At 42.0% G+C, this 17476-nt stretch overlaps 1 protein-coding gene across 1 annotated transcript in view; it reads right to left on the bottom strand.

Annotated features, from left to right (window-relative positions):
* LOC143275821 (uncharacterized) overlaps window positions 1–17476 on the bottom strand; it is a 91039-nt gene that overhangs the window by 12846 nt on the left and 60717 nt on the right. The window contains exons 9-16 of the mRNA XM_076580099.1: window positions 16410–16509; window positions 15043–15095; window positions 14390–14471; window positions 12005–12110; window positions 9411–9726; window positions 6765–6950; window positions 4634–4771; window positions 1450–1617 (exon numbers count right to left, since the gene is read on the bottom strand). Coding sequence (XP_076436214.1) covers window positions 1450–1617; window positions 4634–4771; window positions 6765–6950; window positions 9411–9726; window positions 12005–12110; window positions 14390–14471; window positions 15043–15095; window positions 16410–16509 — 1149 coding nt within the window. The remainder of the gene's footprint in view (window positions 1–1449; window positions 1618–4633; window positions 4772–6764; window positions 6951–9410; window positions 9727–12004; window positions 12111–14389; window positions 14472–15042; window positions 15096–16409; window positions 16510–17476) is intronic.

Below are 17476 nucleotides of genomic sequence, written 5' to 3' on the forward strand. Positions count from 1 at the left end.
GGTCGATTCAATTTCTCTTTTATGTTCATGCTAGTTTTATAGTTTTAAAGTTGATATGAAAATTGAGTATTTTGTTAAACTAATAAGATGCAGAGCCAAGTACAAGTACTTCTAAACGTTGTATGAAGTGAAAATTTAAGGACTTCATTTTAAGAAAAGTCAAGACTGGAAATTTTTGCGTTTCATCAATTCAAGGGTATTAACTCTCATGGTTTATTATTTTTAACTGTGAATTCCGACTGATTCTATGGATATCTTTATGGCAGTTTGGGGCATAATCCAGTAAGTGTTCACAAATCTTTCTCTGAATAAATATTTAATGGTCTCCTTCTCCAACTTTCCATCACATGTTATTGTGTATTGTCAATTGAATAAAGGATTGAACAGGCAGGTCAACAACTTGAAACAAAATGGCGTCGTTCGCGTTCGCGAAGAATATGAGCACACGCTCTGAATATGAAAAAATATGTGTATGCAACTGATTTTTGCCCATGACCTTCAGGGATCAGCCAATAGATCTATAAAGTCCACTCGTCGTACTGATGTTAGTATTTTCTGAAAAAGACCACTTGGGCGAATGAACATAGTGAAAGCCCTGTACACTGAAAGTAAAACACACAAGCTTTTTATGTATTGAGTATAATTTCAAAATGTAATGTTTAAGATGAGAAAGATCAGCTTAAAGCAAATTAAGTCACCTGGCATTAATTACAGATTAATTCCCCTTTTTTACTATCTGCACCAAAACGTTTGCAAAATAAATATAACTTCCATGCTTAGCAAAAGAAGTTCCTGTTTGAACAAAAAATGATAAAAATGACTGCTCTTGTTGTGTCAGAATATCAGATCAAAGTGCTAAGTTTAGAGAATAAAAAAAAAGAATTATAACAGTAAATGCAGTTAGCATATAATTTGGCTTCTTTTTTTTATTTTTTGTGCCCATCCCAGAGGTGCTATATTGTTTCAAACAAGATGACTGGAAAGAACTGAATTTTTCCTATTTTTATGTCTAATTTGGTGTCAACTGACAAAGTATTTGCAGAGAAAATGTCAATGTTAAAGTTTACCACGGACACACAGACACACACACAGACAACCGAACACTGGGTTAAAACATACTCATTTTGTTTACACAAGTGAGTCAAAAATTACATGTTCAACACAGTACTTTCAACTCAACTATATCATATCCAATGAAGGTCCCACATGTAGCATGTACTTAGCCCACACTAATGTAAATGCGTGCGTGCGCGCGTGCGTGCGTGTGCGTGTGAGTAGCCTGACTGAGTGACACAGGAAACCAATGATGAGCACCTAAAAGCAGCTGTCCGTCAGCTCTGCCCAGGTTGGCAGCCTGTTGTCCAAATTAACTAGGCGTTTATAAAGCACTGAGAGCCTGGTCTCTGACCACAGATGGGAGAGTCCTGAAGACAGTGTACACTATGCTACCTGCAGGGGTCTGAAGATGAAGGCACTGATGCTGGGCTGTCCCGGCTCCGGAGGGGGATCCTTGATGAACTGCAGGAACTCTTCATTCTGACGCATCTCTGACAACACACGGTTCGCTTCACTCAAACCTGCTGCGTACGCTTCGTGGGCCTGGCAGAACATGTGGGCCTGGAAAATTATACATAAAAATAAAACAAAATAAAACAATGTAAAACAATATCCCTCATGGCACATCCCCACAGCAATAAGATATGCAGCACTGAGGGAACTTCACTAAGTCTGAAAGACAGTATTGCACAAAAACAGGTGTGACTGTGAGGGTGATGGAGGCACATCTTGGTGGGGGTGGGGATGGTGCAGGTGGGTGTCAACATTCATCTCTGTGATGACCAAAGACAATGGAAGAGAGGTGGGCTTTGTTAGGAGTTAGCTTGGTCAGTGTGATGGAACAATGATGTCCAGCTGTATCATGAAACAGTGTGACTGACACGATGCTCACACATCATAAAGTGTGACTGGCACGATGCTCGTACATCATAAAGTGTGACTGGCACGATGCTTGTACATCATAAAGTGTGACTGACACGATGCTCACACATCATGAAGTGTGACTGACACGATGCTCACACATCATGAAGTGTGACTGACACGATGCTCACACATCATAAAGTGTGACTGACACAATGCTCGCACATCATAAAGTGTGACTGACACAATGCTCACACATCATAAAGTGTGACTGACACAATGCTCACACATCATGAAGTGTGACTGACACAATGCTCACACATCATAAAGTGTGACTGACATGATGCTCACACATCATAAAGTGTGACTGACACGATGCTCGCACATCATAAAGTGCGACTGACACGATGCTCGCACATCATAAAGTGCGACTGACACAATGCTCGCACATCATAAAGTGCGACTGACACAATGCTCACACAACCATCAAGTGTGACTGACATGATGCTCACACATCAGAAGCAGTGTGACTGACACAATGCTCACACAACCATCAAGTGTGACTGACACGATGCTCGCACATCAGAAAAAGTGTGATTGACACGATGCTCACACATCATAAAGTGTGACTGACATGATGCTCACACATCATAAAGTGTGACTGACACGATGCTCACACATCAGAAAGTGTGACTGACACGATGCTTACACATCATAAAGTGTAACTGACATGATGCTCACATCATAAAGTGTGACTGACATGATGCTCGCACATCAGAAACAGTGTGACTGACACGATGCTCACACATCATAAAGTGTGACTGACATGATGCTCACACATCATAAAGTGTGGCTGACACGATGCTCACACATCATAAAGCAGGGTTCAAATTTAACTCTTTTTTTTAAGTGCCAGTTGGGCAGTGGACAAAACAATTGAGTGCCCAATTGTGGTTTTGGGTGCCAGTATAATAAAATGAAATAAAATGTGCCAAGGAAAGTCGGCCAGGTTTCATTGTACACGCGCTGGCGCCTTGATTCGTAATCCTGCTGTTTAGTCTTTTTGTCATCCTGATCTTTCATCTCTGCTTCAGGAGCCTTTCTTTTAACACTGAAAATGGGAAACATCATTTGTCGCTAACACGCCATGAATGTGAACATCCGATCGTGTATGAGCAAAGATGCTACTCTGCAAAGCAAGCTGCAGAAGATTACACTTTAGATTTTGCATTCCAGCTTGCTTTCTTGGTGTATCTTTTAATTAATTTTCCTTCACCTCTTACCAATTTTTTAGTGCCAACTGAGCACTCTTGACAGAAAATTTGTGTGCCCAAGCCAACTTTTCATAGCATTTCCAACTGGGCACCCACTAAATTCGAACCCTGTCAAGTGTGACTGACATACTGCTCATACATCAGAAACTGTGACTGAGACAATGCTCACATGTCATAAAATGTGACTGACACGATGCTCACACATCAGAAACAGTCTGACACAATGCTCACACATCAGAAACAGTCTGACAGACACGATACTCACACATCAGAAAGTGTGACTGACATGATGCTCACACATCATGAAGTGTGACTGACATAATGCTCATACATAAGCAACAGTGTAACTGACACAATGCCAACACATCATAAAGAAAGACTGACACAATGCTCACACATCATAAAGTGTGACTGACGTGCTCACACATCACAAAGTGTGACTGACATGATGCTCATACATAAGCAATAGTGTAACTGACACAATGCTCATACATCAGAAACAGATTGACTGACACAATGCTCATACATCAGAAACAGATTGACTGACACAAAGCTCATACATCAGAAACAGATTGACTGACACAATGCTCATACATCAGAAACAGTGTGACTTACACAATGCTCATACATCAGAAACAGTGTGACTTACACAAAGCTCATACATCAGAAACAGTGACTGACACAATGCTCATACATCAGAAACAGTGACTGACACAATGCTCATACATCAGAAACAGTGACTGACACAATGCTCATACATCAGAAACAGTGACTGACACAATGCTCATACATCAGAAACAGTGTGACTGACACAATGCTCATACATCAGAAACAGTGACTGACACAATGCTCATACATCAGAAACAGTGACTGACACAATGCTCATACATCAGAAACAGTGTGACTGACACAATGCTCATACATCAGAAACAGTGACTGACACAATGCTCATACATCAGAAACAGTGACTGACACAATGCTCATACATCAGAAACAGTGACTGACACAATGCTCATACATCAGAAACAGTGACTTACACAATGCTCATACATCAGAAACAGTGACTGACACAATGCTCATACATCAGAAACAGTGTGACTGACACAATGCTCATACATCAGAAACAGTGACTTACACAATGCTCATACATCAGAAACAGTGACTGACACAATGCTCATACATCAGAAACAGTGACTGACACAATGCTCATACATCAGAAACAGTGACTGACACAATGCTCATACATCAGAAACAGTGACTGACACAATGCTCATACATCAGAAACAGTGACTGACACAATGCTCATACATCATAAAGTGTGACTGACATGATGCTCATACATCAGAAACAGTGACTGACACAATGCTCATACATCAGAAACAGTGACTGACACAATGCTCATACATCAGAAACAGTGACTGACACAAGGTCCAGTGACTCACCTTGGAGTAATAGATCATGGCCACAGCAGAGGCAAAGTGTCGATCATCACTGGACTGAGAGTCATCATCGGACTCGGGGTAAACAGATGGTGCATTCTCTTGTATTTGTTGCACATGGTATTCAGAGATGTTCACCAGCTGAAACAACAACATGACTGTTCACCTGACTGTGACACAGACTTTGGCTGTTACATGCTCTCAAAAAATGTCCTGTCTTCTCAAATAAAAGTAAACCTCAACCAGTGCACAACAAATCTGGTTCACTCATTTGATATTGAATGAATACTCACTGCATGACTGTTACCAGCATTTAAATTCTAATTTTTTTTATGTCAAAATACTGTAAGTTGTAACATTAAAAATGAAGTGTATTCTAATATCTGAATCTGGATAGCATCTACACGTATAGAGGGCTCAAATACAAAATACCAGTTGAAACTAAGTTGTCCAACTAATGCAGTTACAGATGTAAAAACAAGCAACTAAAGACCTTTCTGTATCTTATAACTTATGCCTAATTAATACTTTGTTACGAGAGAGAGAAGAGAGAAAGAGAGAGAGAATATATATATATATATATATATATATATATATATATATATATATATATATATATATAAACAAAAATTGTCTTCCATCACAATTGACACAATCAAACTTGGCAGTACATCCATCCCTCTTTCCACGTCAGTCAGGAACCTCGGTGTTGTCCTTGACAATACACTGTCCTATGCAAAAATTTATCAGTCAGACATGTCAGTCCTGCTACTGCCAACTGCGACGCATCAGTGCCATCCGGAAATATCTGTCCACTGACGCAACATCTAGACTTGTCGTTTCTCTCATTCTCTCTCGCCTTGACTACTGTAACTCTCTATTGTCTGGTCTGCCTGCTTCATCCATTCAGTCCCTTCAGCACATACAAAACTCTGCTGCCCGACTCGTCCTCAGAAGGAAAAGATCTGAGCACATCACTCCTCTTTTGCAACATCTCCACTGGCTCCCTGTCTCACACCGAATAAAGTACAAGATCAGCACTCTATGTTATAGATGCATTCACAAAACTGCCCCTTCCTATTCTCTGCGGCTGCCTTCACCTCTACACTCCATCTCGCTCACTACGATCGGCCTCGGATCCACTCTGTTTACGCATACCCAGATTCAAACACTCGACTGCTGGCCGCTGTTCTTTCTCGGTTTCTGGACCTTGCGATTGGAATGAACTTCCTTTTTCGCTTCGTCAAGTCTCCACACTCAGCTCTTTCAAGTCTGGCCTTAAAACCCACCTCTTCCCAAAATAGCCTCCCTTGCCTGACCTTCCTTGTCTTTAGTTTCTACAGTATTAGAGTTATGTATGCGTGTGAATGACTGGTGCGAAAGCGCTTTGATTTGTCTCTGCACAAGATCCAACGCTATATAAATACCATTATTATTATTATTATATATATATATAGATAGATAGATAGATAGATAGATAGATAGATAGATATCTCATATATATGTGTGATAATCCGTCCAAGTATGACCGTCAGAAAGAACAGCAGAGGAGGCAACTGCTGTCCCGATTTTCTGGGCTAGAATTTGATTATAGTGTAGAGTGTCTTGCCCAAGTTAATCCACACTCTCTCGGCCAAGAGGGTTTTAGGACAGTCAGTGCTGGGATGGCCCCCAAAGGCCACCTAGCCTCCAAGGTTAAGCACAAAAAGCCAGTGCAATTTTGCCTCCTAGTTTAAATCTATAGATAGATAGATAACTGTGTTTGCACATTTCTTCTGTCATTGCTGCTGTGTGCGAATGTCAAATGATTGGTACAAGGACAAACCTAGAGCTTCCTTTTTGAGGAAGTGCTTGGGTTTGTTCCAGTGTACCTTTTATTTACCTGTGTGCTAGCTGAATTGGTAGCATAAGCAGCACTGATTTGAAATTGTGTCCCTTGTACGTGGAGAGAGTCACCACACTATTGTTAATAAATCATTTACTCTACTGATACATATTTTCTTGAGTATTGACAAATACAAAAACCATCAAACGGTCAGAAGTGCAAAACGCTATGAATAATGCGTTTCTATACTACTATAGTAACTGACTCATGTCTTGCTGAACAGCACACAGCAGTGACAACCACCCCCACCTTTTCAATGTTCTGGAAGACAGCGCCATGCTGTGCCGTGCTGAAGATGCGGTGTCGCAGGGGTCGGGAGTAGCGCTGCACGCCCAGCGTCATGAAGTCAATGAAGTCCAACTCCAGACTCAACAGACGATGGATAGCCTCCAGCTTCTTCTGGTCCTCTGTGCTGTGCCCTCTGTCTGCCACACCCTGCACCACACCACACATTGACACACCCTGCACCACCCTGCACCACACCACACATTGACACACCCTGCACCACCCTGCACCACACCACACATTGACACACCCTGCACCACCATGCACCACACCACACATTGACACACCCTGCACCACACCACACATTGACACACCCTGCACCACCATGCACCACACCACACACTGACACACCCTGCACCACACCACACATTGACACACCCTGCACCACCATGCACTACACCACACACTGACACACCCTGCACCACACCACACACTGACACACCCTGCACCACCATGCATCACACCACACATTGACACACCCTGCACCACCATGCACTACACCACACACTGACACACCCTGCACCACCATGCACTACACCACACATTGACACACCCTGCACCACACCACATTGACACACCCTGCACCACCATGCACCACACCACACACTGACACACCCTGCACCACCATGCACTACACCACACACTGACACACCCTGCACCACCATGCACTACACCACACACTGACACACCCTGCACCACCATGCACTACACCACACACTGACACACCCTGCACCACCATGCACTACACCACACATTGACACACCCTGCACCACACCACACATTGACACACCCTGCACCACACCACACACTGACACACCCTGCACCACCATGCACCACACCACACATTGACACACCCTGCACCACCATGCACTACACCACACATTGACACACCCTGCACCACACCACACACTGACACACCCTGCACCACACCACACACTGACACACCCTGCACCACACCACACATTGACACACCCTGCACCACCATGCACTACACCACACATTGACACACCCTGCACCACACCACACATTGCCACACCCTGCACCACACCACACACTGACACACCCTGCACCACACCACACATTGACACACCCTGCACCACCATGCACCACACCACACACTGACACACCCTGCACCACACCACACATTGACACACCCTGCACCACACCACACACTGACACACCCTGCACCACACCACACATTGACACACCCTGCACCACACCACACACTGACACACCCTGCACCACACCACACACTGACACACTGTGTCCTCTGTCTGCCACACTACAATATGACATGCTGTGCTTGATGATGACAATGCTGTGTATCATGACATGGCTGTATATTATAACAATGCTGTATATGATGACAATGCTGTATATGATGATGACATTGCTGTATATGATGACAATGCTGTGTATGATGATGACATTGCTGTTCATGATGACAATGCTGTGTATGATGATGACATTGCTGTGTATGATGGTGACAATGCTGTGTATGATGACATTGCACAATGCTGTGTATGATGATGACAATGCTGTGTATGATGGTGACAATGCTGTGTATGATGGTGACAATGCTGTGTATGATGATGACATTGCTGTTCATGATGACAATGCTGTGTATGATGATGACATTGCTGTATATGATGACATTGCTGTGTATGATGATGACATTGCTGTGTATGATGGTGACAATGCTGTGTGTGATGACATTACACAATGGTGTGTATGATGATGACAATGCTGTGTGTGACATTGCTGTGTATGATGATGACATTGCTGTGTATGATGAAGACAATGCTGTGTATGATGAAGACAATGCTGTGTGTGACATTGCTGTGTATGCTGATGACCATGCTGTTCTTCATTATGACATTACTGCTGTGCATGATGATAATGATGTGAATTTATCAAGTTCCTGATCATTTGGTTGAGACGACGAAATGAGGTCCTTTGTGTAGAATGCACTTAATGCATGAACCACCATTACTTTACATGAATCTTTGGTGTGGAGCTGCTGATGATTAATGTAATTTTGAATACTGTATATGCATTCTATTTTTAGTCTTGAAAGGGTGCCACCCACAAACATGACCCCTTCCACTAACACTACCCACACCCAACTAACATTACCCCTTCCACTAACACTACCCACACCCAACTAACACTACCCACACCCAACTAACACTACCCCTTCCACTAACACTACCCACACCCAACTAACACTACCCACACCCAACTAACACTACCCACACCCAACTAACACCAGCCACTCAACACTAACACTAGCCACTAACACCAGCCACTCAACACTAACACTAGCCACTAACACTAGCCACTCACCATTCACACAACCCACTCACACTAGCCACTCACCACTAACACTAGCCACTCACACTAGCCACTCACCACTCACACTACCCACTAACACTAGCCACTCACCACTCACACTAGCCACTCACCACTCACACTACCCACTCACACTAGCCACTCACACTACCCACTAACACTAGCCATTCACCACTCACACTAGCCACTAACACTGGCCACTCACCACTCACACTACCCACTAACACTAGCCACTCACCACTCACACCAACCACTCACCAGCTTCCTGGCCCCCAGGGACACCAGGGGAGTGCTGGCCGACACCCTGTCCCTGGTGAAGGCCTCACAGACAGAGGAGATCTCAAACTGGGTGCACACCGACATCTCGTTCTCCTTGTTCTCGCTGTGGTCAGCAAGGTCAGTCCTGTCTGGCAGGGTGCCATCAGCGATGCTCTCATAGATGTGCTCGGGTCTCCTCCACAAGGAGATGTCAGACTTCTCATGTGGAACCACTGGCTCTGGTTCTGGCAGTGTCTGGGGCTGGGCACTGGAGTGGCACCGGTTGACATGCAGGAGCAGAATCTGCCCGCTTTTCCTGGAATATGTCAGGTGCACAAACATGACCAGCTTCTACAAAATGATAGATTAAGTCGATTTTTTAGGATATAAAGGTATATATATACCATTGGAAAGAAGACGAAAAGACCTTTCCAGTGATGTATAGAACATGTTCCTATGTTAGAAAATGTAGAAGTTATGGTAGTTCAAATGTGTTAGTAGTGCGGCAGCCATTTTGAGAAAAACAGCTTTAAAGTTTTGCAACTGACTCTTGAGATTTTTCCCTAGTAACCGGGGTTTGTTTTAGCTATATGCCTGTCAAATTTTGGCAGGTTATCAAACTAGGGTCTGTACACGCTTTGGGTAATGATATTCACACTTGATATTAATCTAATTTCGAATGGTTGTTTTGGGGTGTAAAAGAGTTTTTTCCTCTTGATCACTCAACAAAGCTTCTTTTGTTTTCATTTCTTTTACATCAAAATTAGAATGATGCACATCTAAATTTTGATTTTGTTAAGAATTGAAATAAACCTGTGAATTTTTAAAATTTATTTTATATCCTTTGTCCTTTAGATATGCCAGTGTGTGCCAGTGTGGGTGGGTGCACACGGGTAGGCCGAGTGTGGCCCATTTTTGTTCATTCTTTATTTCAGTAATCTGCCCTTTAAATATCTTCCATTTCTACTTTATTATTATGTTTTTATGAATTTACCTACAAGTTTATTTCTAGTATTTCTTTTTCTTTTATGTCAATGTATCATATTAAGATATCAAATAGATATTGATGTAAAATATGCAGTTTTCAGGGATAATTGCTCCGCAATATCGGCACGTAGGTGTGAAAATTCACTAAATTTTCAAATCTACAGTTTGAATTTGGCAAAAACAGTGAGATAGGTTGTAATTTAGAGGTTGAACTATGCACTGCTGCAAAAAACTTGATTTACCCCAGATGGACCCTCAGCACTGTTTTTACCTGTAGCGCAATTGAATACAGTGCGAGTTATCCATCATTTTGTGGGAGACGGTCACAAATGTTATAATAACAATAAATATTATAATTAATATGAAGCATTTCCACAGAAACCAAACACCCAGTATGGAAGGTTCTAACTTGTATGGCACAAACTCCCTGTATAGTGGGCTTGTATTGCCTCAGGTGAACCCATACATATACAATAGCGCATAATGGCATTCAACACAACATAAAGTCAAACAAGACCAAAAAACCCACACCTACATGTGTTCATCAACACCATACAACAAATTGCAAATATGAACTATCACACCAGAAAAGCACAAAGTATGCCCAACACCCATATAGAATAGACACACATGGGCATGTGCACAAGCATGCACACAGAACACACACACATCGAGCAAACACAAACCATCAAGCATACACGCTGTATATAGACTTCAATGGAGAGGAAAAAAGAAGGGGTGTTTGGAGGAGAGGGTGGGAGAGACAGACAATCTGGAAATACAGCATTTGTCAACACTGTGGCACCAAGTGTTTCATGACATATGCTGTACGTTGAGACAGAACTAGAATCATGTGTTTTATGAGGTATGCTGTACGTTGAGAGAGCACTAAAATTGTGTATATTATGAGGTATGCTGTCATTAAGACAGCACTAGAATCATGTTTCATGAAGTATGCTGTATGTCAACACAACACTGGAATCGTGTTTCATGAAGTATGCTGTATGTCAACACAACACTGGAATCATGTGTTTCATGAAGTATGTTGTACATCAACACAGCAGTGGAATCGTGTGTTTTATGAGGCATGTTGTACATCAACACAGCACTGGAATCATGTATTTTATGAGGTATGCTGTACATCAACACAGCAGTGGAATCGTGTGTTTTATGAGGTATGCTGTACATCAACACAGCAGTGGAATCGTGTGTTTTATGAGGTATGCTGTACATCAACACAGCAGTGGAATCATGTATTTTATGAGGTATGCTGTACATCAACACAGCAGTGGAATCGTGTATTTTATGAGGTATGCTGTACATCAACACAGCAGTGGAATCGTGTGTTTTATGAGGTATGTTGTACATCAACACAGCAGTGGAATCGTGTATTTTATGAGGTATGTTGTACATCAACACAGCAGTGGAATCGTGTGTTTTATGAGGTATGTTGTACATCAACACAGCAGTGGAATCGTGTGTTTTATGAGGTATGTTGTACATCAACACAGCAGTGGAATCGTGTGTTTTATGAGGTATGCTGTTCATCAACACAGCCCTGGCACAGTGTGCAGTCAATGGGTCAATCAACATTAGTAAAGACGTACTTGACCAGCCTGGCCACACTGCTGACTGTTGACCTTGACACATTCTGGTGGTTGACCTTGATGATGAAATCCCCAGGCTTCAGTCCGGCGTCCTCCGCTGGGGATGCTGGAGACAAAAAAAAGGTGACTTCAACCTTCTGTTTTTCGTGATGTGTTAGTTATCTGGATGAGACACTTAACTGAGGTCCTGGGTGCAGCATCCTCTTAGCACATGTAAATGAACACATGGCAACACAAGTTTGTCCCTGGTGAAATTCTTAAGAATGATCCACTGTGTGTGTGTGTGTGTGTGTGTGTGTGTGTGTGTGTGTGTGTGTGTATGCGTGTGTGACAGAAGCCTGACTAACAATAATGAGTGCCAAAAGGCAGTTGCTATTCAGCTCTACCTATGTAGGCAGCCTGTTGTGCAAATGGCTACCTGTTTATAAAGCGTTTAACCCCTGAAAACAGAGTATGGCTGCCTACATGGCGGGGTAAAAACGGTCATACACATAAAAGCCCACTCGTGTTTATATGAGTGAACGTGGGAGTTGCAGCCCACGAATGAAGAAGTAATGGGTTGAGAGTTTGGTCTCTGACCAGAGATAGGCACTAAATAACTTACAAGTTTCAATGATTACAATTACCACAACAAAGTAATTGACATCCCTATCCTAGCCATAATAATGTAATTGCTAATGTTATCTTTATCATACAGGATGCTGGCTGTGTGTCAGACAGGACACATCTAACAGATCCATCAAAATGGAACTGTCACTTTCTAATTGTTACCCTGCATTTCAGATATTCTTAATACTGCAGCTTTCCACTCTTAGTGATTACACTACAATATAATAATGTGTAGCATGCACTTAGCACATGTAAAAGAATCCACAGCAATAAGAGAGCTGTCCCCAGCAAAATAACGCATCAAGTTTGACAGTAAAACAAATACACCTGCAAACAAAAAAAAAAACAACAAAAACAAATGATGCAAAGCCTTAAAGACTCACTTGTGAAATGCACTTTTATCCAATAAAGGAATCAAGGGGGGGTCGGGAGGAATCATTAAAAAAAAGTGTTCTGTATTAAATATAATTAAGCTTTAAAAAAAAAAAAAAAAAGGTAGTGGAGTGGGAGTGAACCATACATGTAAGATGATCTTGGAAGCAAGACGACTTACCACAGGGCTAAAAATATTTTTTATATATAAATATATATATAGCTAAAAATATATCTGACCACTTACATCCAAAATGACTATGAGTTTTTTTAACGCGATAAATATTATTGACTGCAGCATTTAAGGTGATAATATGGTTTAAATCATGTTATTTTCATATATGTCAATTATCTAAGAAATTTATTGAAGTTGCAGTTGAGGAGACCTTTGACATGCCTCAGACACACTGCAACATGTTGCCGTTTTCTCCAGATCTGCGCAGAACAGTGTATGCTACTGAAACTTAGAGGAGCACTTGATTCTTTCTTCTTTTTTTTATGTTCATTGTAGTCCTTTCAGTATTCACCTTAAAATATTCATATTATGCTGCAGAAATGCTTGATGGTACAGTTAGTGTCGTTCTGTATGTTGTGTCCAGAATTTCTATTTCCTTTCTTTTAATTGCGAACAAGAAAAATTGTCTTGCTGTCTTCAAACCCAAACAAACGTTCAGGCACAGTGGCCATGTGCTCTCCCTGGGGAGAAAGCAGCCTTCATTTCACAGACAGAAATTCAGAAGAAAAATAAAGTAATACAATGAAAAAAAGTAACATGTGTACAAAAAAGTTCACAGTACAAAAAACAAACAAAAAAACCTTGTGAGATAGAGAAAATAAGAAAGACTGGCCACACTTCATGGAAACAGACATGGAAACAACCTTACCCAGATCCACACACCACACACTTCATGGAAACAACCTTACCCAGATCCACACACCACACACTTCATGGAAACAACCTTACCCAGATCCACACACCACACACTTCATGGAAACAACCTTACCCAGATCCACACACCACACACTTCATGGAAACAACCTTACCCAGATCCACACACCACACACTTCATGGAAACAACCTTACGCAGATCCACACACCACACACTTCATGGAAACAACCTTACCCAGATCCACACACCACACACTTCATGGAAACAACCTTACCCCGATCCACACACCACACACTTCATGGAAACAACCTTACCTAGATCCACACACCACACACTTCATGGAAACAACCTTACCCAGATCCACACACCACACACTTCATGGAAACAACCTTACCCAGATCCACACACCACACACTTCATGGAAACAACCTTACCCAGATCCACACACCACACACTTCATGGAAACAACCTTACCCAGATCCACACACCACACACTTCATGGAAACAACCTTACCTAGATCCACACGCCCCACACGTACTGGAAACTCATCAACAACGGAGAAGCCAAACCCATTCTTTCCCCGTTCAATGTGAACCTGAAACATAATTGTGTAACAATGTTAAAATGTAATTTGATGATAAAATCAAATATGATCCAGGATGCCACAATACTGGCAAACTTATTTAATTCATAGTAATGCATATCATATCAGTATTGCTTTTCTGTATATGTGAATAACAAGCATGTTTGCATATGTATACATGCGTGTGTACATGTGTAAAATGAGGAAAAATATGATTCTAGTGATGACATAAACATCTTCCAGTATGTCTACCTCAGTAGTTTTATGGTGGTGTTTTTTTTAAGTGACCATATGTTCAGACTGCTTTGTCAGAACATAAGCTCAAACCAAAAAGTGAATGGTGTTATGAAAGGAAATGTAATCTCTCGTGAGGATACATAATTTGTTATCTTTGTCCACATCTCCAACACAATGGTTTTTAAGAGTAAAAGTTAAAGCAAATTATTCACAAAATATTATTTTAAAAAACCTTTAAACTCTACAAGAAATGAAATGCCAGTCTTAGCAACCAGTGACACAGACAGTAACAGACAGGCAGGCAGACAAGACAGATGTAAACCAAACCATTCAAAATGCTACTTACTGTAACCGATTCTAGTCCATAAACATCTTTGTTGATCTGAGGAATACTGTGAGCTGAAAAAACAACAAAGCATTGTATCAGATTTGATTTTTACAAATAAATATATGCATCCACATTTGTTTCACAAAAATGGAGCTATTTTCTGATACCAGCCGGAAAAAGATAGGGAAGTGCTGATGCCCGGCATCAAACCCACCCAAAGACTGAGCCCTGTGGAGCTGGGTTTGAGGTGGGGGCCAGGGGGGAGGGAAGGGGAACAAAAAGAACAACTCAAGGCATCAAACATACCTTCTGGACACTGACAAAAGTGAAGCACCGGCAGATCTGGAATATTCAGTATCCTTTGAAACTCAACTCTGTCAGAAGTTAAAGGGCTCAAACGGGTCCTGAATTGCTTCAAATATCCACAAAGCATTTTGGAAGCCATTTCAAATTTGCTTGTCAAGGGTATCTTCTTATTTCAAGTATGTTTTGCTTTTTTTTAAATTAAGGTTTGTCTTTTTTCAACTTAGATCATCATAAATAATGTCTAAAAATTTTAATGTGAACAATCATTCACAATCCTCGGCAGTGAATTTTCTATAAATATGTTCATAGTACAATAAATGTACAATTATTGAGTTCAATATGCAACTGATCAATAAATGTACAATCCATCAATGTACAATTTATCACAGGAACAAATGCTGTTCTTTTTTACTGTGTCCTTTCACATGTGTCCCCTACTGGTGGCCAGAAGACAGAGAAAAGGGACACCAAACAAAACAACACAAGTGGAGACAGTTGTTGGCTTCACAGCTTTCCCTTCCTAGTAATGGCCCAGCTCTACACCTCTCTCTCAGCTGCCTGCACCCTTGTCTTGTAATGTGAGCACTTGTCACTGACACAACACACACACCTGCCTGTTAACAGTGCCTGGGTTGATATGGACCGTGTAATGTGCAGCTTCCATTGGTTTGAACTCTTCAGCCAGGAGTGTGAACACACTGGATTTATATGTGTCTCTTCTGTTGGTATACCTTTGAATGTGAATGAGAATGTAAAATTTCATATACGTGTGTGTACGTGTGTGCGTACGTATATGTGTGTGTGTGTGTGTGTGTGTTTTCTATGTCAATATTTGTGCAGAACTACTTGTGCCTGAACCCGAGTCATGAGTATGCACACTATAGACAATAAAATACACATGTGAAAGATTTTTGATTGGAAACATGAAAATATCAGTACGCATCAACCACGCCAGATTTATCAGCAGGTCTATGTTGGTTATGTAATGAAAAGCAGAAGATGATGATGAAGAAGACAAAGAAGAAGAAAAAGAGGACAAGAAGCAGATGAAGGACCAGTAGAAGGAGCAAACCACTCACTGCTGCACGGTCTGACCAAGGCCTTGGCACGAGCAGACACCTGCAGATGTTTCTTTTTGCCCACATCTTCTGTCAGCATGTAGTACCACCCGTTCACATCCTGCTCAACACACGACGTCATGCCATCATTATGGAGATGAAATGCTTTACTTAGGAATGAATGAACAAATGAATGAAATTTCACACAAATTTCCAAACAGATGGACCAACAGACCTGCATGAAGTCAGTTTATTGAATATGTAACGTAAAAACAAAAATAACATACAATTAGACAAAATAATGTGCAAATATGTAGAGTGCATGTGTGAGGGACTGAGAGACAGGGGGAGATACACTGAGAGAAAAATGGGAAGAGAGAGAGAGAGAGAGAGAGAGAGAGAGAGAGAGATCTAACTCGAACTCCAATGTTTTATTGGGGGTAAAAGAATAAACTACAAGCTTTTCACCATGTCCCAACATGAAACATAAAAAAGAAATCGAAAGAAAAAACAGAAAGAGGAGGAGAAGAGAGAGAGAAAGAAAAACACCATCAACTCGAGAGAGATGAAATAAGAATGAGAACTCAAAATTTTATTACTCAATGGCAGCTTTCAGCTTAAGTTTCAGGCATGACAGTCAAGCGGTGAGAGAGAGAGAGAGGCAGACAGACAAGAGAGAGAGAGAGAGAGATAGGGGCAGACAGACAGAGAGAGACGTGACATAGAGGGAGACAGAGAGACAGAGACAGAGAGAAAGAGTGACGGAGGAAGGCAGGGAAAGAGGAAGAAAGGGTGAGTCCCTGTTGAAAACGAAGTCTTTCTTGGGTCTGCCAAGTCTTTGTCACCTCCCCACCACAGAGCCCCCTCCCCATTATGCCTCCACCCCCCCCCCCCCCCCCGCCCCCCAGGCTCCCCCCGCCCCCCCCCTCCTTCCCCCCCTCCCACCCCGCCAACACACACTATCTCCCTTGCACCACCCATCCACACACACACACACACAAAAGTGGGTGAGGCAGACACAATCCACAGAAGACACAACAGACCCCCTTGTCCACCCCCGCCGCACTGTCCCTCCGACCAACTGACCC

Source organism: Babylonia areolata, chromosome 31 (assembly GCF_041734735.1).
Source record: "Babylonia areolata isolate BAREFJ2019XMU chromosome 31, ASM4173473v1, whole genome shotgun sequence".
Lineage (NCBI taxonomy): Eukaryota > Metazoa > Mollusca > Gastropoda > Neogastropoda > Buccinidae > Babylonia > Babylonia areolata.